The sequence below is a fragment of the Alexandromys fortis genome, unplaced genomic scaffold (assembly GCF_014885135.2).
Source record: "Alexandromys fortis isolate MF-2015 unplaced genomic scaffold, M_Fortis_MF-2015_v1.1 scaffold_242, whole genome shotgun sequence".
NCBI classification, from domain to species: domain Eukaryota; kingdom Metazoa; phylum Chordata; class Mammalia; order Rodentia; family Cricetidae; genus Alexandromys; species Alexandromys fortis.
In genome coordinates, this window is record NW_026068123.1 from 578,161 (window position 1) to 599,692 (window position 21,532).

Genomic DNA, 21,532 nt, shown 5'->3' on the forward strand with positions numbered 1-21,532 from the left:
GAGCATTGCCTGCTCTTCCAAAGGTACTGAGTTCAATTTCCAGCAACCACATGGTGGCTCACAACCATCTATAATGGGGTTTGGTGCCCTCTTCTGGCCTGCAGACATAAAGACAGAATATTGTATACATAATNCTACTGCTGGTCAGGTCCACTGAGATGGCTGAGTGGGGAAGGAAACGTGTTTGTTGGGCAATCCTGACAACCAGAGTTCAATGCCTGAACTAATGCAAAGATAGAAAGAGAAATGACTCCCATATGTGCACTGTGGCACAAGTGCACCAACAAAAAGTTTTAAAAATTAAAAAAGGGCCAGACAGTGGTGGCGCACACCTTTAATCCCAGCACTCGGGAGGCAGAGGCAGGCGGATCTCTGTGAGTTCGAGGCCAGCCTGGTCTACAAGAGCTAGTTGCAGGACAGGCTCCAAAGCTACAGAGAAAACCCTGTTTCGAAAAACTTAAAAAAAAAATTAAAAAAGGGTGAAGACTTGGCTTAGTGGTTGAGAGCATTTGTTGCTCTTGCAGAGAACCCAGGTTCTACTCCAGGCAACCTCTGGCAGCTGTCAACTGTCTGTAACTCCAGTTGCAGAGGATCCAACACCCTCTTCTGACCTCTGTGAGCACCAGACACACATGGTGCAGACATACATGTAGGTGAAACACATATACATACAACAATGAATATTTCCACGAGAGACATATCACCTTGCCATCAGTGGGCCTTAAGGCTCTCCCCAAAGTTGACTATGTATTTATTAGTCAGGGTTCTCGAGAACAGAACTTATAAGCTAGACTAATAAATCCCTGGTGTGGGAGGTCCTTCTGTGTGTTGCTTTTATTGGTTAATGAAAGCTTTTCAATTATGTATGCTGTTTATATTGTGTAAAAGTGCTGGAACATGCCACACTGAAGGTCAGAGGACAACTTTTTGGGATCAAACTCAGGTTATCAGACTTGAGTGGCAAGCATTTTTACCCACTGAAGCATTTGGTTAGTTGGCTGGCTTTAAAAAGATTTTTAAAAATTATATAAAGCTGGGAACATGCTCAGTGGAAGAACACTATTATTCTTGCAGATCTGGGTCAGTTCATGGCACCCATGTAGCAGCTCACCACTCCAGACCTGGGGAATCTGCTGCCCTCTTCTGACCTCTCTGAGCACTGCACTTATGTGATCCACATGCATAACGCATAAATGCAGGCAAAACACTCAAACATAAAATGAACCTTAAAAAATTAAACATTGCTGGGCAGCAGTAGTGTATGCCTTTAATTCTAACACTTGGGACTCAAAGCCAGGAAGATTTCAGTGAGCTTGAGACCATCCTGGTCAACAGAGTAAGTTCCAAGACAGAGCCATTACACAGAGAAACCCTGTTTTTCTTTTCTTTTTTCTGAAGACCAGGCTGGCCTTGAACTCAGGATTAGCCTGCCTCTACACCACCATTCCCCACCCTCTTTTTAAAACCTTTTTCTTAAAAGATAGGGTCTCACTACATAGACCAGCTGGTCTTGAACTCACAGAGATCAGTCTCTTTCTTTGAATGCTGGGATCAAAGGCATGTGCCTGCCCCACACTGCTCTTTTTTCAGTTAGACTGGCTGGCCAGCAAGCTCCTGGCATCTATCCCTGTCTTCAAGCCTACAGCGTATGGAACTGTGCCCACTGCTTTTCAGTGAGTGCTGAGATCTGAACTGAGGTCTGCATGATTGTATTTTATCTGCTAAGCCATCCTTCCCCTATCTGAAGGTTGATTTTATTCTTTGCAAAATTAGGATGCATGGGGTTGGAGAAATGGCTCAGTGGTTCAGAGGACTGGCTGCTCTTCCAGAGGACCTGGGTTCAATTCTCAGTACCCACATGGCAGCTCACAGCTAACCGTAACTCTAGTTCCAAGGAATCTTTCAGTCTCATGCAGGCATACAGGGAGGCAAAACACCAAGGTACATAAAATAAAAATAATTTAAAATTATGTGTGACTTGTTCATCCCTTATAAGGCTCACGGAACACTGGAAGAATGGGCAAAAAGAACAGAAGAGTTAGAGATACCGAAGAGTGGTGTCAAACACTAACTTTCAAGCATGACTTAGGATGTTGCACTTAAAAAATATTTGTGGGGGGCTGGAGAGATGGCTCAGTGGTTAAGAGCATTGCCTGCTCTTCCAAAGGTCCTCAGTTCAATTCCCAGCAACCACATGGTGGTTCACAACCATCTGTAATGAGGCCTGATACCCTCTTCTGGCCTGCATGCATACATGCAGACAGAATACTGTATATAATATAATATAATAAAGAAAGAAAAAAAATTTGTGTGTACATGTATGTGCTCACAAGCATGTGGAGCTCAGAGAACAACCTGCTGAATTATCTCCTTCTATTAAGTGAGTTTTGAGGTGATGTGGGAGTGATTTCTTACTAATAAAGAAACTGCCTCGGCCCTCATAGGACAGAAAATTAGGTAGGCAGAGTAGACAGAAGAGAATGCTGGGGAAAAAGAAGCTGAGTCAGTGAGTCGCCATGATTCTCCCGCTCCAGACAGACGCAGGTTAAGATCCTCCCTGGTAAGCCAGCTCATGGGCTACACAGAATATTAGAAATGGGTTAGAACAATATGTAAGAGCTAGCCAATAAGAAGCTGGAACTAGCCGGGCCAGGCAGAGTTTGAAATACAGTTTCCGTGTAATTATTTCTGGGTATAAACTAGCCATGCGGGCGGCCGGGTGCCGGGGACGCAGCCCTGCCGCTCCTAATTTCAACATTGAGGCTTAAACTTAGGTCACCAGGCTTTATGGCAAGTGTCTTTCCCACTGAGCCACCTACAGCCCTAGCTGTTGTAGTCTTCAACTCACGGCAGTTATGACACCTGGACAAGACTCCCTAAGACTGGGCCCATCCTCCTCACCGTGAAGATTTATGTCAGTAACAGCCGCTGTAGGAAGGAGGAACAATTTCCTCAGTGTCCAAGTCAGTGCAGAGGCTTCTAGGAATCTGTAATCAAGTTTAAACTCACAAGACATGCAAACAGAAGTGCTAGTTCTAGGGAGGTAAAGGGTATTTCTAGGTTAGTTCAAGGCCAGCCTGATCTACATAAAGTTCTAGGCCGGCTGGGATTACATCCTGAGAACACCCCTACACACACACACACACACACACACACACACACACACACACACACACACGTTAGCTGGGAAGAGAAGAAACAGACAGTAATGGAAGGTGAATAAATAAAAATACTTTATATGCACATAAGAAAATGCTTTAGCTGGGCAGTTGTGGCGCATGCCTTTAATCCTAGCACTCAGGAGGCAGAGGAGTAAAAGGCCAGCCTGGGTTACAAGAGCTAGTTCCAGGACAGGCTCCAAAGCTACAGAGAAACCCTTCTTAGAAAAAAAAAAGCTTTAATGAATCTTATTACAGATCATTAAAATATGCTAATTAAAACATCTAAAATGAGAAAATGTGAATTTTTTTTAATAAGGTTTATTTATTATGTATACTGTGTTCTGCCTGCATGTGTGCCTGCAGGCCAGGAGAGGGCACCAGATTTCACTATAGATGGTTGTGAACCACCATGTGATTGCTGGGAATTGAACTCAGGACGCCTGGAAGAGCAGCCAGTGCTCTTAACCTCCAAACCATCTCTCCAGCCCTGAAAATGTGAACTTTTTAGAAACCTTTATTACAGTTTATTTTGTGGGCATGGAGGTCACAGGGAAACTTGGAGGAGTTCTCTCATCTTACCAAGTGAGTTCCAGGGCATGAACTCAGGTGGTTGGGCTTAGCCGAATGTGCCTTCTTCTGTGGAGCAGCCTTGCCAGTCCCTAAGATGTGGATTAACATCCTCATTTAGCCAGATCTGGATTTAAGAACTACCATACGCCAGGACAGCCAGGTTTCCAAAGAGAAATCCTGCCTCAAAAAAACAAAACCCAACCAAACAAAAGAACTACCACAATGTCAGTACATCAGATAATAGAAGAAAGAGGCAAAACACACAGCACCAGGACTGTGGGGAGTGAAGTCCGGGCACCACAGACAAGCCCCAACCAAGGATGAACCTACTTCTACTGACTAGTCACGGTCCACTTGACATTGGCAGACTTGCTTTCCTAATGTTAGCTTGAGATGGATTTCTAGAACCTTGTCAGATTCAACCTACATGTCCCAACTTGTTCCTTTCCACAGAACTGTTTCCATGGTCACTGCAGTGTGATGACATATGACTACATGTAGGCCGTGGGAGGAGAATACACTCCAGCCTTCTGCCATGCTTCCAATTGCTGCCATACACATAGACAGTAAAATCTGCTCCCCTCCATACCTATCTCCTATACTGACAATATACAACATTACTAGTTAAGAGAAGCTACGTCAGTGGGGTGGTGGTGGTGCACACCTTTAATCCCAGCACTTGGGAGGCAGAGGCAGGTGGATTATGTGGAGGTCAGCCTGGTCTACAAGAGCTAGTTCCAGGACAGAATCCAAAACAGCTAGTTCCAGGACAGGTTCCAAAGCTACAGAAAAACATTACCTTGAAAAACTGGAGGGGGGAAAAAAAGAGAGCAAGAGGCTAAGTCGAAGGGCCTCAAGGACTACATAAAGAAATTATCAAAACAAAAAACCCCAAGAAGACTAGGGGTACAGGGCTTGTTGACTAGCACAAGACAAATGAAATGTATTCAGCAATGATACAACAGAAACTCTTCACCCTCCATTTGGGACGTAGTCAAGAGGATCATTCGGTTATCCTTTGCTACGTACTGATTGTGAGGCTGGTCTGGGCTGTCGGAACATGTCTCAGAGACAAATCAAACAAAAAAAAAAAAAATAAAACAAAATTCAAATTTCAGAGGCAGTTATCTGTGAGTTGAAGGTCAGACTGTTCTTCATAGCCAGTTCCAGACCCTGTCTTAAACCAAACCAAAACCCACAACAAACAAAACCCCAAACAAGCACATCTCAGCTCCAACTGAAAAAGAATCATCTGAGGTTGGCCACTGTGGATTGTAGTCCCAACCTTGGAAGGCTGTTTAGGAGGATCGTTTTTTAAATGTGTGTGTCTTGTCTGCACACACATCTGTAAAACACATACCTGCCTAGTGCCCAAGGAATCCAGAAGAGAAAGGTCGGATTTCCTGAACTGGAGTTATAGATGTTTGTGAAACCCTATGAGGACGGGGAGACGTGAATCGAGGCTCTCTGGAAGGGAAGAGCAGTCAGTACTCTTTTTTTTTTTTAAATATTTATTTATTATGTATACAATATTCTGTCTGTGTGTATGCCTGCAGGCCAGAAGAGGGCACCAGACTCCATTACAGATGGTTGTGAGCCACCAAGTGGTTGCTGGGAATTGAACTCAGGACCTTTGGAAGAGCAGGCAATGCTCTTAACCTCTGAACCATGTCTCCAGCCCCTAGTCAGTACTCTTGAATATTGAACTATCCAGCTCCTGGAAGGTCCACTTGTGCCCATGAACTCTAGATTAGCCTGGGCAACAGAGCCAGATCTTTCTTAAAAATTCTTATGAACACTCGAAAAAGAATGTGAATATGTGAGTGATCTTAGCATCTTGGTACTCAGTGGCAATCAGGATGTCTTTGTAGCCCCGTGAACAGGACTTACGCATGGGCTACATATGTACACTGTGACGGACTGAGCTCAGGCAGGATTCAAGGGCAGTCTAGGCTGTATGGGAATCCTGGCTTCAAAAACCAACCAAATAAACAATAACCCCAAAGCAAAAGTTCATTTTTGTTCTGTTTTGCAGTGCGGAGAACAGAAGCCAGACTAAGCTAAGCTAGCACTCAAGGACAATTCCTAGGTACAACAGGCTACACAAAACAGGCTCCCTACTCATAGTCCTGGTGGTTAAACAGAACAGTCAAGTGCTCCATCTCCAATGCCAGGAGGACTTTCAATCAGCTTCAGCTACTGGGGAAGCAGTCCCTCAAAACCACAGTGCGTGCGGTTCATCTCCGTCTCATCCACTGCATCATCCGTGGCCAACAGTTTGCCTGAGCCTGGAGATGAGGGGGCTCCTTGGGCTTCATCTGGAAACCTCGGATTTCAACAGTGAAGCGGCCTCGCTCAGCGCCAGTCTATCCTTTCTCTCCTTCTGCAACAACCGCTCTTCCCACAGCGCCTGGTCCACCTGGTCACTGGTGAGCACGACCGGCTCGAACTTCTCCTCGAACAGCCTCTCGTTGTCCTCAGAGTGCAGCTCGTGGGGCGCGACAACGCGGAGGTGTGCAGGCAGGTGGAGAAACTCGTCGTGGTTGATGTCGCAATCACGCATGCGGTTCTCCAGGACCCACCAACGACCCACGAAGCCCACGTCGAGGACCCGGCTGGGGAAGTCGATCCAGCGTGGCTGCAGGTAGCGGCAGCGGGCCTGGTAGAGGCTGGCCTGGGCATCGAAGGGCGCCTCGTATATCAGCGAGCAGAGTCCCAGGTTCACGTGGCGCAGGCGCCCGCGGCCTCTCAGCCACAGCAGGCGTTGCAAAAGCGCTTCCGAGTGGCGGTTGCGCGTGGTGGGCGCCAGCAGCAAGAGAGACCCCGACGCGTCGAGCAAGGCCTCCTCGAAGGTCGTCTCACTGGGTGCCAGGGCACAGCAGGCCGCGGCGCCGCCCAGCAGCCCCACATACACGGCCGCGCGGCCCGGTCGGGCACGGGCCGCGGCCGCCGCGTCTCCGCACGCCTCGGCGTAATCTCGCAGCAGCGCGCGGGCCCATGTGCCTGAGGGAAAGAAGCGCTGCAGTGACAGTGATTCAGTCACTCGGGCCACCCACCCTGCCGCCTTCCGCCACTACTCACCCAGTCGCGCCCACATCCCTGGCTTTGCCGCCACCGTCGCGGAACCACTCGCTTCACTGCGCCCACTGGACCAGAATCTCCTCATAGCGGCTGTCGCCATCCTTTTCCTGCAATCCGTTGGCCAAGTCGAAATGCATAACATCGGAAAGAAAAGGACTGGAAATTGCCTCCTGCGCAAGCGTAAAATACCGGAAGTAGTTTCTCACTGGAAACCTCTAGGAGACGGACTAGCACCGGATATTGCCGTTGCGTGGAGAAGGGTGGACTCTGACGGGTAGGCTGGCCGTGCGCACGCGCACGGAGCTCGGGCCACGCCAGCTTAGGTGGATGTAGGTGAGGAGGGCGGGGGTGTGTGCCTGCAGAGCCCTGGCGTGGAGCTGGTCTCACTCCGTGTTAGACTCCAGGCAGGACTCGAGGCAGAAGCAGCAGTTCTGAGGGATGTGGGACTGATGCAGTTCTGTCTACAGAGCGCGATGCGGTGAAGCCTCTAAAGAATCATGGCAGCGACTGATGAACTGGCCTTCCATGGTGAGTGGGGCCCGGAAGTGACCTGAGCTCCTACTCCTGTCGTAGACTAGAAGTCCCGGACTCAATCCCTGCTCCCACTGTGAACTCAGAAGTACATCCGACCCTTCAAGTCTGCCCAGGAACTAAATTGAACCCCAAATGTGACGGAACAGACTTCCCTATGCGTCAAAACGAAAGAAACTCAGTCCTTAGGGGACGGTAGTGAGACAACCCCAGCCCAGGTTGGTGAGAATGGACCAAAGGAATTTTCAGACTCCAAACACGGGTGCCCATATTCTCTGTCCGCAGAGTTCGAGGAAGCCACAAATCTTCTGGCAGAGACCCCAAATGCAGCTACCACTAGCCAAAGTGATGCACTGACCTCACGAGAGCACGTGGCTGTGGTTATGGAATCAGGTATTGGCTATGGGGCCGAAGAGATGGAGGAAGAGGGTGACAGGACATCGGTGAGTCTCTTAGGAATCCCATGCCCTGTCTGTCTTTACCCTGGCTGAGCAGGCAGGTCCTGAAAGTCTGTGTCTTGTAGCTTCTACAGGAAGAAAAGCCACAGCCGAGATTCTGGACGTTTGACTACTATCAGAGCTTCTTTGATGTGGACACTTCCCAGGTGAAGCATGGGATATTGGTGGCAAGAACTTGGGAGTTGCTTGGGTTTAGCCACTATATTTGGGGCACTGAATTTGGATGGAATATGTGTGGGGTGTGGCTGGAAGGCAAAAGTGGGGTACAGAGTAGATGGGGGTAGGTGTGTCTCCTAAAGCCAGTGTCTTGGTATGTTTCCCAGTTAGGCCTTGAACAGCTAGGCTTAGAGTGCTTCTCTTGTCTCAGGCTCCTGTGTAGCTAGGGCCACAGCAGGCGCCACGAGGCCTGGATGCAAGCTATGTTAATGAGCTGAAGTTTGGGTCTTGGCCCGAGGCAATGGGGAGTCATGGAAGACTTTTGGAGATGAATGAGTAGAATGAGCAGATATGAATGTGGAACACAGGCCAGCCTCTGATAATAACCCAGGTCTACTGAGAGGGCACATTCTGGAGATGGAGGAGGGAAAACACCCAGAACTTACTGTGGCTGGGAGGAGAGCAATAAGTTACTTATGTAGTATGTTGAGAGAGGTGCCGAGGAGATTGCTCAGCAGTTTAAGAACACTGACTGCGGGGCTGGAGAGATGGCTCAGCGGTTAAGAGCATTGCGTGTTCTTCCAGAGGACCTGAGTTAAATTTCCAGCACCCACTTGATGGTTCACAACTGTAACTCCAGTTCCAGGGGACCCCACACCCATGGCAAAACATCAATGCACATAAAATGAAACTTAAAAAATTAAAAGGGGGCTGGAGAGATGGCTCAGAGGTTAAGAGCTTTGCCTGCTCTTCCAAAGGTCCCGAGTTCAATTCCCAGCAACCACATAGTGGCTCACAACCATCTGTAATGGGGTCTGGTGCCCTCTTCTGGCCTGCAGGCATACACACAGACAGAATATTGTATACATAATAAATATTTTAAAAAAATTTAAAAAGTAGAGCGAAAGGTGGCAGACCTAAAAGCCCACCTTTAGAGTGTGGTGACATTTCAGCAGAAACTAGAGGCTAAGACCTCAAGCCATAGAAGACACTCCATGAATAGCCTGGAGGGGACAGCTGAGCTTGCTCAGTTAGGATGTACTGGCAAGACAGTAGAAGTCTGCTGGGGTATTGCCTCTCAGAACGCTAAGATTCTCATTCTGGACCCTGGTTTTGCTCTCCAGGTCTTGGACCGGATCAAAGGCTCGCTGCTGCCCCACCCGGGCCACAACTTTGTGTGGCACCATCTTAGAAATCGGCCTGACCTATATGGTAAATGAGGCTGTATGTTTAACTCAATGGAATATTCACTCAGCAAACGTGGGGCTGTGCCAGGCCATGAGCAGGACTGTCAGTCATGAAGAGTGAAAATTTGTGTTTAGTTGAAGGAGACACCAAGACAGGAAGCAGAAGGTGGTAGGTAGAGCTCAGAGGATGAGGCATCACTGCCTGGTATAGAGAAGTTAGGAAGGCCTCTGAGTAGGGTAGGCAAATGAGTTTTGTTGGCATTGGTGGAGAGAGGCTTAGAGAGGACCTGCAAAGTTTCTAGACCCCCCCATGTTGGAAACATAACTGAGCTGCATAGTGGCATAGGTGACTGGAGTGGAAGGAGCAGCCGGGGAGGTCATAGGTAGGGGGTGAGTACACTGGTCCCATATTGTGGTGAGAAGAGATCTTGGTGAAGCATTTTTTTTTCTTTTTTGGATTTTCGAGACAGGGTTTCTCCGTAGCTTTTTTTGGTTCCTGTCCTGGAACTAGCTCTTGTAGACCAGGCTGGCCTCGAACTCACAGAGATCCGCCTGCCTCTGCCTCCCCGAGTGCTGGGATTAAAGGCGTGCGCCACCACCGCCCGGCTTGGGTGAAGCATTTTTAAGGTCTCCTCACACACTGCTGAAATTAAGGGTAGAAGGCAGCAAGAACAGGCAGGGTACAGACATCACAGCGGAGGCTGTGAGCAGAGTGGTTGGTTCTAGAGAATGCCCCACAGTGGAGTGGGAAAGGCCAAGGTGGCTTTCTACTCAGTCCACCAAGAGCAAGTTGCCATGGGTAGATAGGAAAAGCTGGGCAGGTATGAGGAACAGGTCAAGGGGCTCAGGACACCCATGTGAAGTTCAAATGTAAGCGTGAACTTTGGGGCACTGGAGCAGCTTGGGAGTGGACAGCTAAAGATGGCATTCATAAAGCTTCAAATCTGGATAAGATCCTGCCTCCAGTGCAAAAGCACCGTACCTTTTCTACCTGTAAAGAACTTTGTCAGAGAAGAGAAAAAAGTCAAGTGCTTGAGGCACTTTGGAAGGCATTTCCAGAAAGACAGGATGGGCCCTGAGGCAGGTCCTGGCCTCAGTGATCTGGAGAGTCAAATGGGGTCTGGGGTTTTACCACACTTGAAACAGGACATAGCCAGCTACCTTTCCTAGGACTGATGGACCTGGGACTCCATGTCCCCTTTGCAGGACCCTTCTGGATCTGTGCTACCTTGGCTTTTGTCCTGGCAGTTACTGGCAATCTCACTTTGGTGCTTGCACAGAGGCGGGACCCCTCCATCCACTACAGCCCCCAGTTCCATAAGGGTAAGCAGGTGGTTGGGCTCAGCTCCTGGCTGCCAGAGCCCCAGGGCATGCAATGACGGTCCACTTTGCATTCCTAGTGACTGTAGCAGGTATCACCATCTACTGCTATGCGTGGCTAGTGCCCCTGGCACTGTGGGGCTTCCTCCGGTGGCGCCAGGGCACAAGGGAGCACATGGGGTTGTACACCTTCCTGGAGACTGTTTGTGTCTATGGCTACTCACTCTTTGTCTTCATCCCCACAGTGGTGAGTGTGGCTTGGCCCTGGGAACTGGTGGGATCTGCATGGCACACCCTGTATGGTCACCAGCTATGCTATACTTGTCACACTAGGTCCTATGGCTTATCCCAGTGGAGTGGCTGCAGTGGCTCTTTGGAGCACTGGCTCTGGCCCTGTCATCTGCTGGGCTGGTGTTCACACTGTGGCCTGTTGTCCGAGAGGATACAAGGCTGGTGGCTATAGCACTGCTGTCTGTTGTAGTGCTGCTTCACGCTCTCTTGGCGCTAGGTTGTAAGGTAGGTCCAGGTGGTCCTCTGCAGGGCTGTGGAGTGGGGCTTGCTGCCACCCAACTACACGTTCACCCTGAGATCTCTCTGCAGCTGTACTTCTTCCAGCCACTGCCTCTGGAACATGTTGTACCAGAACCGCAAGCCACACCTTTATCTCCCAGTGTCCTGCTGCCCACCTCAGCCCGGTCCATGACAACCTTCTAGGAAGGCCAAGCCTGCAGGTGAGGGACCAGTTTCTGTTGTGGCTAAGGGTTCACCTTCTTGCCCCTGGGGCCACTCCAAGGAGTCTCTTCTTTTCCAGGGCAAACCCAAGGGGCCGCTACCTATCCTCCCTGTGAAGACTGGAGTATTCTTGGACCCTGGAGACCACCCTGTTACTTTGCAGGCTTTTCTTACAAAGCGAACACTTTTATTTTCTATGCAAAGGTGATCCAGAGAATTTATATAAAGGTGGGGAGGGGCAGCCGAGCAGGGAGTATTACTGATGGACAGAAGAGCCCGGTTTTCCAGCCTGCCTGTGGGCCGTTTCCCTGACAGGTCAGGGATGGCACAGGGCAGATCCAGCCATTGCCAGGAGTACCTATGGTAGGCATAGGCCCAGCCTGGGCTCTGGCCACTGAAGTGGGTAGAGACTCTAGGGCAAGGGAGCAGGGGAGAAACTGCCCTTCCTTACTTGTTTCTTCTTTTTCTGTCTGGAGGGAGAGGTCCCTTCTAGGCCCCTTTTCAGGGATGCTGTCTTGAGAGGAGGAAATAGAGCATGAATGTGGAGTGTAACACACAGGCCCATGTTAGCTATCATGGAGAGTATGCCCTCCTTCCTTCTGTGACAGATCCTTGAGGTTTTTGTCTGCCCCAGTGGCCCTGGGTGACTTTCCCTTTGGGCTGCCTGTTCCAGCTTTTGGTAAAGGGGGACCTTCAGGGCTCAGGACAGGACAGTAGCAGGAAGCAGGGGCTAGAGGCCTTTGGACAGCTGGGTGTTTTTGTACATTCAAGTGTGAGGTGAACCCTTTGGTGAGAGGGGGTGATGCCTGCCCTGAAGGCTTGACAGGCCACCCCTCACCTAGAACCTCTGGGCTTACGGACAGGGGCTGCTGGCTGGGCCCGGCCAGCCGGGTTTCTCAGAGGGTCTGTGGGTTGACACTGGTTCTTTTCGTAAAAAAATAAAATTAAAAAAAGCAGCATGTCACGTCCATGGTGACCATGTGGCCTGGTAGATGAAGAAGAGGTCCAGCTGGCTGTGCTGCTACCCCAGGTGAGGGGCAGGTGCAAGGATGGGTTGGGGGATGGGTTCTGCCAGGTCTTGTAGTGGCAGCTGCTGGCTTCCTCCTGCCTGGTCAGGTGCAGCTGTGTGTGTGGGACTGGGTGAAGGGAGCTTGCCTCTTCCAGTAGATGTCAAAGCCAGGTCAGGTTGGAGAGGGCAGAACAGGATGAGGGCTGCCCCAACAGGATCTCATGTAAAACATGGCAGCGACACGCGCTCAGGGCCAAAGGGTGGGCTGGGGATACTTGAGGGCAGCGGCGACATCGTGTACAAAAGTGTCCAAGTTCCCATTGCAAAGAGGGCTGTGACCGGGTGTTCACACTTCTCCAGAACAAGGGGGACAGCCACCGGCTGCACTGGGCGTGGACTTCATTTGGTTTCCTGGTGCTGTCAGTGCGCAGTGGTGTTGCAGCTGGAGGCACCTAGCTCCCGTAGTGCATGGTGTTGGTTGGGATGGACATGGGTGAGGCCATGGAGATGGCGGGGCCACCCATGGTGAACTGGTTGTTGACTGCATAGTGGGCACTGGAGCCACCGCTGCCTCCTTGGGCACCTGAGGAGCCTGTGGGGCAGGTCATGGGCACTGAGGAGCCAGCATGACCCCTAAGCCTGCCTGGCCCCCACTGGTAGCTTGAGCGTGTGCGCAGGCCAGGCGGGAGGCCCCCCGCCCACGGCCCCGCTACCCTGTTACCTTGGACAATGCCCGTGCTCATTATGGAGCCCATCCGGGAGTGGGTGTGATTGACAATCCCTGTGTTGGCTGTGCAGCGACAGGGAGGAAAGAAGGAGGGAGGGAGACGTCACCGCCCCCAGCCTGCCTGGCCCACTCCACTCTTATGGTTGGTGTGGGAAGGGCAGATGGAGTGGTGACAGATCAAGATGGAGAGGCACACAGGGCTAGAGTACCCAGGAAGAGGAAAAGGTGACCATGACAGCGACAGTGGTGGCAGAAGACCAAGCACTGGCTATTGAACTGGCCACTGGCACATCCCAGTCCTCCCCTGCCATGGCATAGATCTTAGGGGACACTCACCTAAGGGAATCAGGTTGTTGTGACCGACACTAGAGCCGCCGGCAATAACACTGCTCAGGTCATAGGCAGTAGGCATTCCTGACCAGAAAGTGGAGTATTAGGGGCAGGACAAGGCAAGGCAAGCTCTGGGGACCTGGGGTCAAGGCTGCCACCATGGGCCTCCAGCTATGTTTGGAAGTTGCATTCAGACTCACCGGCCACAGCTACCCCGCTGCTAAGATTGTAGGTGCTTCCTGTGTTCCACATATTCTCGGAGGGAGATGTGTAGTGTGAGCCAGGTGGGGGTGATGGGGTTGTGCCCGTGTACCTATGGCAGAGATTCACTGTGGGCAGGGCTGTGGGGCTCCTGAAACCCTCCCCCAACGAGAACCCTGCTACCTGAAAAAGGGGTTCTTCAGGTCCAGCAGATTACTGGATTTGGAGCCTGTCTGGTCGACCTGGGCCACAATACTGATGTCATAGCTCTGTCTGGGGAGGATAGAGAGGGTGGCTGTGAGACAGCTGGGCTGGTGGGCCCCTGTGCCACTGCTTTATCAGCCCTGGATGGGTGGCAGGGTGCACCTTTTGTTGGCAATAAGCAGACATGTCCCTGAGAGCGTGTCTCCAGCCTTGGCAAACAACGGTGACTGGAAGAGGCACCGGACCTGATACCAGTGGGTCAGGGGTTCTGTTGGGGCTGTGGACAGCCACACGGTCATTCTGTCAAAAAGAGATGGGTGTAGTTCACTAGGTTGGCACCATCACTTGTGCCACTACCCCACATACCTTAATATTACCCCAGTAGCTTTCCCTGAATGGTCCCCTGGGGTCTCAGGGCTAAAACTGGCTCAATTCCAGGCAGGCACAGGCAAACATGTGGACAATCAATCCATGGCCATGGGGTGCCTACTCACTCTGACACCCATGCACTGAGACAAACACCATAAGGGACAGGCACTCAGGGTAGCTGCTGAGGAAATGACAACCACAACCACAACCCTCCCCTATAGTTCTTCCTGGGTTTTGGATAGGAAGAGCCACCTGAGGAGTTACGACACAGCCAGGCCTGGAGGCCATAGCTGCAAGGAGCCCCAGCAGTGCCATACTTACATGGAGCCAATAAAAGCAACATCGAACCAGAACGCCAAGCCATGGACCAGCCCTGAATGCAGCATGTGGAATTTGAATGGGATTTCTATCCTGCAAGGCAAAGGGCATGGGCTTGCTGTAGAAGCCCAACCTGACTGTGAGGAGAGTAGGAGGGGTAGCTGGGGGGACAGCAGCTGGCCGTGAGTGCCCAGGGGGTGACAGGAACATGACTATGAGGAGTGCAGGGGTAGGGGTACAGCGGCCGTGGGTGTCTAAAAGATGATGGGTACCTGTGCAAATCGCCTTCTTTGGCTTCTAAGAAGTTCACTGTGTACTTGACAGATTTGGCCATCAGGATCCGGATGTCAAATGTATCCTGCAAGATGACAGGTGTGACCCAGCTTGTGCTGCAAATGCCATGGAAGAAGGGGAAAGCCTCAATGCCTTCCCTTATTCTCCAGGCCTGGCCATGGTACTAACCTCTGTTATCTGGCTACATCATTTTGCCCTTCTCAGATTTGCTAGGCACAACACTAGGGACAGCAATTAGACTACACCCCTCAAAATGTTATATTATAGAAGCAGGGAGATCTCTGCAAGTTCAAAGCCAGCCTGGTCTATATAATGAGTTCCAATGCTGGATGGTGATGGTGTACAAGTGAGGTTGTAAATTAATCCCAGAATTTAGGAGGCAGAGGCAGGCAGATCTATGTGATTTCGAGACCTGCTTTGTCTACAGTGAGCTCCAGGACAGCCAGGGCTGTTATACAGAAAAACCCTGTCTCAGGGCAGATTGAGCCCTGGGCCTCATGCATGTGAGCAAGCACTCTGCACTGAGCGAATCCTTAGGATGACAACAATACGACAGTGAGCAACAACCATATTCCCAGCTACTGAGCAAGTAATGGCACTTATGCACTTGGGTCTAACCTAAGCAAGATATGGAAATCTCAGGAGCCTGGCCTGGTGATTCATGCCTTTAACCGCAGCACTCTGGAGGCAGACACATGTGGGTTTCTGAGTTTGAGACAGGCTGGTATGTATGTGTGTGTGTATATATATATATATAATATATATATATATCTTTATAGTGAATTCCAAGCCAGACAGGGTCACATAGTGAGACCCTGTTTCAAAAAAAAACCAAAAAGGTTCACCCAGCTGGTTTAGCAGGTGAAGGCACTTGCCGTACAAGCCTGGCATTATAGTCCTGGCTGCCTTGGAATTCACTTATAGACCAGGCTAATCAAATTGAGAGATCCTCCTGCCTTCTAAGATCTGGGATTAAATGCCAGCACCACCATACCCTGCTGATATTTTCTTCTAAGCATACACAAAGCGTTAGCTGAGGACTGAACACTAGACTTGCAATTGTCCAAGGTATGATAGTACCCAGTGCATGCTCTTTGATGACAGAGAAATGGATACACAGTAATATACCAATTGTGCTATATTTTGAGGAAAAGTTTTAAAAATGTGCACCTGCAAGCACATGTTTGAGTGTTAAGACTTTTCTTTTTTTCATCCCTTTTTATAGAGTTTGTTTTTTAAAAAAATATCTATTTATTATGCATACAATATTCCGTCTGCACGTATGCCTGTGGGCCAGAAGAGGGCACCAGATCTTATTATAGATGGTTGTGAGCCACCATGTGGTTGCTGGGAATTGAACTCAGGACCTTTGGAAGAGCAGGCAATACTCTTAATCACTGAGCCATCTATCCAGCCCCCTTTATGGAGTTTTTTGAGACAGGTTTTCTCTGTGTAGTCCTGGCTGCTCTCGAACTCACAGAGATCCATCTGCTTCTGCCTTCCGAGTACTGAGATTAAAGGTGTGTGCCACTACTGCGTTGCTTAAGACTTTTTCTTAATCCAGGCATAGTTCTGGGTTCCAGGCCAGCCAGTGTAAATTTAATCATTTAAAAAATTTCTCTAGAGATTTCCTCATTTAATGTCTTTTTGAAGTTTTATTTTTATTAGATATATTTATGTATATGACTATGTAAATTTTTTATTAGATATATTTATGTATATGACTATGTAAATGCACCTGGCATTGGATTGCCTAGAATTGGAGTTGATGTGAACCACCATGTAGGTGCTGGGAACTGAACCTGGATCCTCTGCAAGAGTTACAATTGCTTGCAGGGTGGTGGTACATGTCTTTAATCCCAGCACTCCAGAGGCAGAGGCAGTTGGATCTCTTTGAGTTTGAGTTCCAGGACAGGCTCCAAAGCAACACAGAGAAACCCTGTCTCCAAAATCTAAACCAAAAAGAAAGAGACACAGAGAGAGAAGAGAGAAAGGGAGTTACAAGTGCTCTTAGGTGCTAAGTCATCTCTCCAGTCCCCAATTTACTAAATTTTATTTTCTGTGTGTTTTCTCTGTATCTAAGTACACTGGCAGTGCCAGTGGAGGCCAAAAGAGAGATCTGATCCCCTGGAACATGGTCCCCCGCAAGAGCCACTAACGCTGTTTTTCCTCTTTTCTTTAAAAATAAAACAAAACTAATTTATGGTCTGGAGAGATAGCTCAGAGGTTAAGAGCACTGGCTGCTCTCCGATGACTTGGGTTCAATTCCCAGCACCCACAAGGCAACTCACAACCTCTGGATCTAGTCCCAAAGGACTCAACACCCTCTCCTGGCCTCTGTGGGCACTGCACACACGTAGCACAGACATAAATGAAGGCAAACTACCTACCCATGTTAAAAAAATTATTTAGTTATTTTACATGTGTGGATGTTTATCTGGACCTAAGTTTGTACACCACAGTGTCTGGTGCCCCATTATAGATGGTTGTGACCTGTCATGTAGGTCCTCTGCAAAAGCAGTAGGTGCTTGTAATTGCCATATCTCCGTCTCTGTTACTTTTTACCTTGTTTTTATGAAAGATCCCAGGCCATCTTGGATCTTCTGATCCCTATCTACATGCAGGGGTTACAGGCATGGATGACAATGCTTATTTAGATTCTTAATTACTGAACCATGACTTTATGTATTATTCAGTCAAGTTTGCTATAGAGCCATCCTGCTGGTTGGTTGCACATGCTTTGCAGAGTGAGGGAGGGATGAGAGAAGCAGAGTTTCTAGACCCCAGAGCTTGGTGAAGCCCTAACCCCATCCATCAGTCCAGCAGTGCCCTCTACACACTACTCACCACAACAGGTTGCCGGAAATACTCATCCACCGCGGCACCTCGGAGGGCTGACAGGTCTACTCCGTGGAAGGATGGCTGGTACCTGTGGAAATTCCCAACCCCACCCTGAGGTCACAAGCAGCAAGAGAGGTAGGAGGAGAGTTACCGGCTTTCTTTCCTAGCTGGCCCTCATCTAGCCCATGTCCTTCAGATCCTTCCAAGGGGGGTGAGAAAAGACAGGAGAGGCAAGGGCCCACCTGAGGACTGGGTCCATCCCCGTGCAGGCAGGCCCCATGGCCTGGCTGGGACACCCAGGGCGCACTCACCAGAAGTTGGCTTTGGTGAACTGCTCCATGTAGAGCTGTTCATCGGTGAAGGGTGCGAGGTGGACGTCACCAATGGTGGGGAACATGTTTCCTGGGAGTGGGGGGGAGGGGCAGGGAGGAGTGCTGTTGTCAGGGCAGCACATCCTGCAAGGCTGAGTAGAGCTTCCAGAGGACTCTGAGATCCCCAATCATGGACTTCCTTTCCATCTATCTATCCATCCATCCATCCATCCATCCATCCACCCATCCCTCCATTCTTCCCTCCCTCCCTCCATGCCCCAGTGTGCAGCACCTTTTGTCCATGACCTCTAGAAATGTGTGAACTGGGGATGGAACTTGGTAACCCTCAGTTTAACTCTCAGACATAAATCTTTTTTTTTTTTTTTTTGCTTTAGTTGGAGGGTGGGAGAGGGATGAGGCTCTCCTCTAGCCCAGCCAGGCCTTAACTGCTGACTCAGCCTCCACTTAAGTGTCACAATTACAGGTATACATTATCACCCTAACTTGTTTGTCTTCTTGAGATGGGGTCTTGTTGCCTCAAGCTCCCAGATGCCACCATATCCAGCCTAATTTTGATAGAAGGCCTTTTTCTTTCTTTTTTTCTTTGAGACAGGATTTTTCTAGGTAGCCCTAGCTGCCCTGGAACTAGCTCTGTAGACCAGGCTGGTCTTAAATTCAGAGAACCGCCTGTCTTCCAAGTGCTGGGATTAAAGGCATGCACCACCACTGCCTGACTCAGAGGCTTTTTTCTTTGGTGATTTTTATTTTCAACCATCATCCACTGATGAGTTCAAACTTTCCCTATGTAGCAGCAAGACACTTGGATCAGTTTGTCTCCCACCAGCACCCAGGTCCGTCAGTACACTTGCTTTCATCTCATTGATCTTCGTCTACCCCAAGAAGGGAGTAGGCAGCTGCATGCCTTTAATCCCAGCACTCAGGAGGCAGAGGCAGGCGATCGCTGTGAGTTTGAGGTTAGCCTGGTCTACAAGAGCTAGTTCCAGGACAGGAACCAAAGCTACAGAGAAACCCGGCCTTGAAAAGACCAAAATAAATAAATAAATAAAACAACACAAAAAGGGAGTGGGCCTATCCCCAGGTCCCAGTGCTAGCATAGAGTCTCTTGGTGTCCAGTGTGCCTGGACTGTCCAGACCAGAGTGAAAGAAAAACCTGGGCTCTTTGGGGATTAACCTGCATGGCTCAGCCAGGACTACCCAAATACCAGGCTTGGGCATGTGATTGAAACAGAAGTAGAGGATCCTCCTCTGAGACTCATGAATAAGCAAAATGGGGCTAGGTTGGGAGCAGGGAGAAGTGGGTGTGTGAAGGCTGATCCTGCACAGAATAAACACATGGCCTGCAGATGTGGGCCTCCCTCCCTCCCAATTCACACTAGGTTAGAATGTTCAACTATGGCCAATGGGATAGATGACAGAGGCAGGTGGGGCATCATATAAGGAACCCTTTTCTGGCCCCTACAGGCTGCCTTTAATCCTCAAAGGGTTTCTGAGGGGATGAAAACCACCTCACAGGCCTGACTCCTGCATGGTCTCACACAAGGGCCAAGTCACTTCCACCTCATAGGCTTAGCCACCAATACGGCCAGAGGGGAGGAAAGAACACCCAGGACAGCTTGGACTCCCACACTTACACACATGGAGAAGTACGGCCACCTCTTCCCTACAGGAACTGAGCCAGTGTTGGCTCTTAGGCAGAAGAGTCATGGAAGCCATACATTCACCAGAGCTGCCAACAGCACTTGCTTGGTTGCTCATCTCTAGCTGAGGCTACTGCTAGATCCAGGTCCTTGAGCTCCCACAAACACATACACACATGTGCCTTTAAAGAACTATTCAGACACAGACACATCCCCAGAACTCATCAGAGAAATGGGCTGTGTACAGCAGAGTACAGATCCCAGACTGGCAGTTGCCAACATGCCACTTGATGCAGGCATGGACAGAAATGACATATCAACATGCCCTTAATACATGTACGTACATCTACACACAGGTAGGTGTATACCCACCCATATACCTTCACATACACCATACCTTCAGGGCACACCTACCTGCCCATTTACCCTTAAGAATTCACATCTTCATATACACACCTACCTCCCCCAGACTCTAACATGTAAACATACATTCTTAAACACCTACAAACCATCACACATCCCACACCCTCAAATATGCACAAACATATCTACATTACTCACAGACCCTCACCATCCATACACCTTCACATAAGAACACACACCCATAAACCCATGCACACACACAGATACATATGTACATCCTCATCCACACACCTGTATATAGTTTCATATATCATTACACATATATAACACCTGCATCCTTAAGCGTGTACACCTTCTCACCTGCCCACTTCTTAGCTCTTAGGGGAGTAGGCTGGCCACATTGCCTTGGGTAAGATTTCCAGTTTGGGAATGAACAACCCTTGGGAGACCACCAGTGATGGAGTTCCAGCCCATCCCAGACTCACACCTCTATCCTGTTAGGGGTGGCTCTGTGGCAAACATACACGAGAGACACCAGATACTTTCTGTGGTCCCTTCAGGGGCTTGTCAATGCCTGGTGGGGTGAGGTTGGGGGGCTGAGGATACAGAAGCCCTAGCCAGCAGGTAGGGTTAGGGTAGGAGGTAGGAAAAAAATCCCATCTCTGTATGTAGATCACTGAGAGACAACAGGACAAGTAGCCACACCTCTAGGCTGCTGGTAGCAGTGGGACTTTCCCAGGGGGTCAACTACTCTGGTTGAAAGGCTCAGCAACAACCTCAGTGCTTCTGAGCATGGGACACTCACCACTGGGCTTCAGGTACTTTTTGGCATGGAGGTAGCTCTCGAGCATGCGTTCATTGAAGAGCATGTAGCCCATGGGCTCTGAGATGATAATGTCCACTTGTTCAGGCAATGAGACCTCCTCTACCTTGCCAGGGATGACCACGATGCGGTCTGTCAGGTTGTTACTCTTCACTAGGACCTGTAGGAGGTGAGAGAAGGCTCCCTGTGCTTGCTTGGCATAGGCCCTCCTCACCCCTCAGCTCATGATGGTCTCTGCTCAAAGCTGGCAAGAGTTACCCCCTCTGCTTTCCCTATGGACATCCTAACCATGGGAAAAGGACTTCTGTGGTCCAGCTGTCTCAGGCACCAATGTCCCTGATGCCAGGGGGAATGCTTACCCCCAAAGCTGTAGCCTAGTCCTAGCCAAGTTGTCTTTCACACACAGTGAGAACCTGATAAAAGGATGTGTACCAAAGGGCTCACAGGTTACAAAAAGCAAGAGGCAGTTGGTCAGGAAAGACTGAACTAGCATGGAAGCTCTCTGAAGGTGCTGATTGAGGCTCATAGTCCCAGATCTGCAACTAGGGAACATCCAGGAGCAAGCTGGCAGTGCTCCTGTTTATATGAGACATAGGCTGTAGGAGAGGGAGCCAAGCTCATGAATGTATCCACAGAAGAGTCTGGAAGGACCTAGGGGACTCTCTTTGTCTAGTAAAGGGCCTGAGAAGTAGGAAGTCAGGGATATGAGCACAGTAATCTACCCCTCTTCAGCTTTTCAATTCTAAACTTGAAAATTAAGTTTTCCATGAAAAAAGTGTGTGTGGGAGGGCACCAAGGATATGACAAAATGAAATCCTGTTGTCACCTGTACAGGATGTATGGAACTGAGAATTCCCAATACAGGGGCCGTGTCTTTGCCACTTTGCC

General features: G+C 49.6%; 3 protein-coding genes across 6 annotated transcripts in view; 1 reads left to right on the forward strand and 2 right to left on the reverse strand.

Moving 5' to 3' along the window:
• Positions 1-3,290: 3,290 nt before the first annotated feature.
• Positions 3,291-7,095, reverse strand: Timm29 (translocase of inner mitochondrial membrane 29). The gene is made up of 2 exons (XM_050125435.1): positions 6,813-7,095; positions 3,291-6,734 (listed from the first exon to the last, which is right to left on the reverse strand). Exons 1-2 carry the CDS (start codon positions 6,952-6,954, stop codon positions 6,046-6,048), a joined length of 831 nt encoding a protein of 276 aa, XP_049981392.1. The 5' UTR covers positions 6,955-7,095; the 3' UTR covers positions 3,291-6,045.
• A 21-nt stretch (positions 7,096-7,116) lies between these two features.
• On the forward strand, positions 7,117-12,152 carry Yipf2 (Yip1 domain family member 2). 2 transcript variants are annotated; one of them, XM_050125433.1, is made up of 9 exons: positions 7,117-7,340; positions 7,629-7,786; positions 7,867-7,947; positions 9,082-9,169; positions 10,315-10,467; positions 10,545-10,711; positions 10,798-10,980; positions 11,065-11,195; positions 11,276-12,152. In XM_050125433.1, the coding sequence occupies exons 1-8, from the start codon at positions 7,310-7,312 to the stop codon at positions 11,176-11,178; spliced, it is 975 nt and encodes a 324-aa protein (XP_049981390.1). In that variant the 5' UTR covers positions 7,117-7,309; the 3' UTR covers positions 11,179-11,195; positions 11,276-12,152. The 2 variants fall into 2 exon arrangements, with proteins under 2 accessions (XP_049981390.1, XP_049981391.1); XM_050125434.1 differs by having other exon boundaries at positions 7,123-7,340; positions 10,351-10,467.
• Positions 12,153-12,291: 139 nt separating this feature from the next.
• Positions 12,292-21,532, reverse strand: part of Carm1 (coactivator associated arginine methyltransferase 1) — a 47,822-nt gene continuing 38,581 nt past the window's right edge. Inside the window, exons 6-16 of one of the 3 annotated variants that reach the window (XM_050125431.1) lie at positions 20,627-20,804; positions 17,801-17,891; positions 17,496-17,577; positions 14,627-14,712; positions 14,358-14,447; positions 13,830-13,967; positions 13,647-13,736; positions 13,463-13,575; positions 13,269-13,346; positions 12,927-12,995; positions 12,292-12,797 (exon numbers count right to left, since the gene is read on the reverse strand). In XM_050125431.1, coding sequence (XP_049981388.1) covers positions 12,658-12,797; positions 12,927-12,995; positions 13,269-13,346; positions 13,463-13,575; positions 13,647-13,736; positions 13,830-13,967; positions 14,358-14,447; positions 14,627-14,712; positions 17,496-17,577; positions 17,801-17,891; positions 20,627-20,804 — 1,155 coding nt within the window. In that variant the 3' untranslated portion in view covers positions 12,292-12,657. Of the gene's footprint in view, positions 12,996-13,268; positions 13,347-13,462; positions 13,576-13,646; positions 13,737-13,829; positions 13,968-14,357; positions 14,448-14,626; positions 14,713-17,495; positions 17,578-17,800; positions 17,892-20,626; positions 20,805-21,532 lie in introns of all 3 variants that reach the window. The other 2 variants (XM_050125430.1, XM_050125432.1) reach the window with 2 other exon arrangements.

What these genes read in the sequence shown, in the direction of transcription:
- Yipf2 (XM_050125433.1), top strand. Translation starts at nt 7,310, where the DNA reads ATGGCAGCGACTGATGAACTGGCCTTCCATG. An exon ending in TGATGAACTGGCCTTCCATG is followed by an intron (nt 7,341 to 7,628) that starts GTGAGTGGGGCC and finishes CTCTGTCCGCAG; the next exon opens with AGTTCGAGGAAGCCACAAAT. An exon ending in TTGATGTGGACACTTCCCAG is followed by an intron (nt 7,948 to 9,081) that starts GTGAAGCATGGG and finishes TTTGCTCTCCAG; the next exon opens with GTCTTGGACCGGATCAAAGG.
- Timm29 (XM_050125435.1), bottom strand. Translation starts at nt 6,954, where the DNA reads ATGTTATGCATTTCGACTTGGCCAACGGATTGCAGGAAAAGGATGGCG. An exon ending in AGGGATGTGGGCGCGACTGG is followed by an intron (nt 6,735 to 6,812) that starts GTGAGTAGTGGC and finishes TCTTTCCCTCAG; the next exon opens with GCACATGGGCCCGCGCGCTG.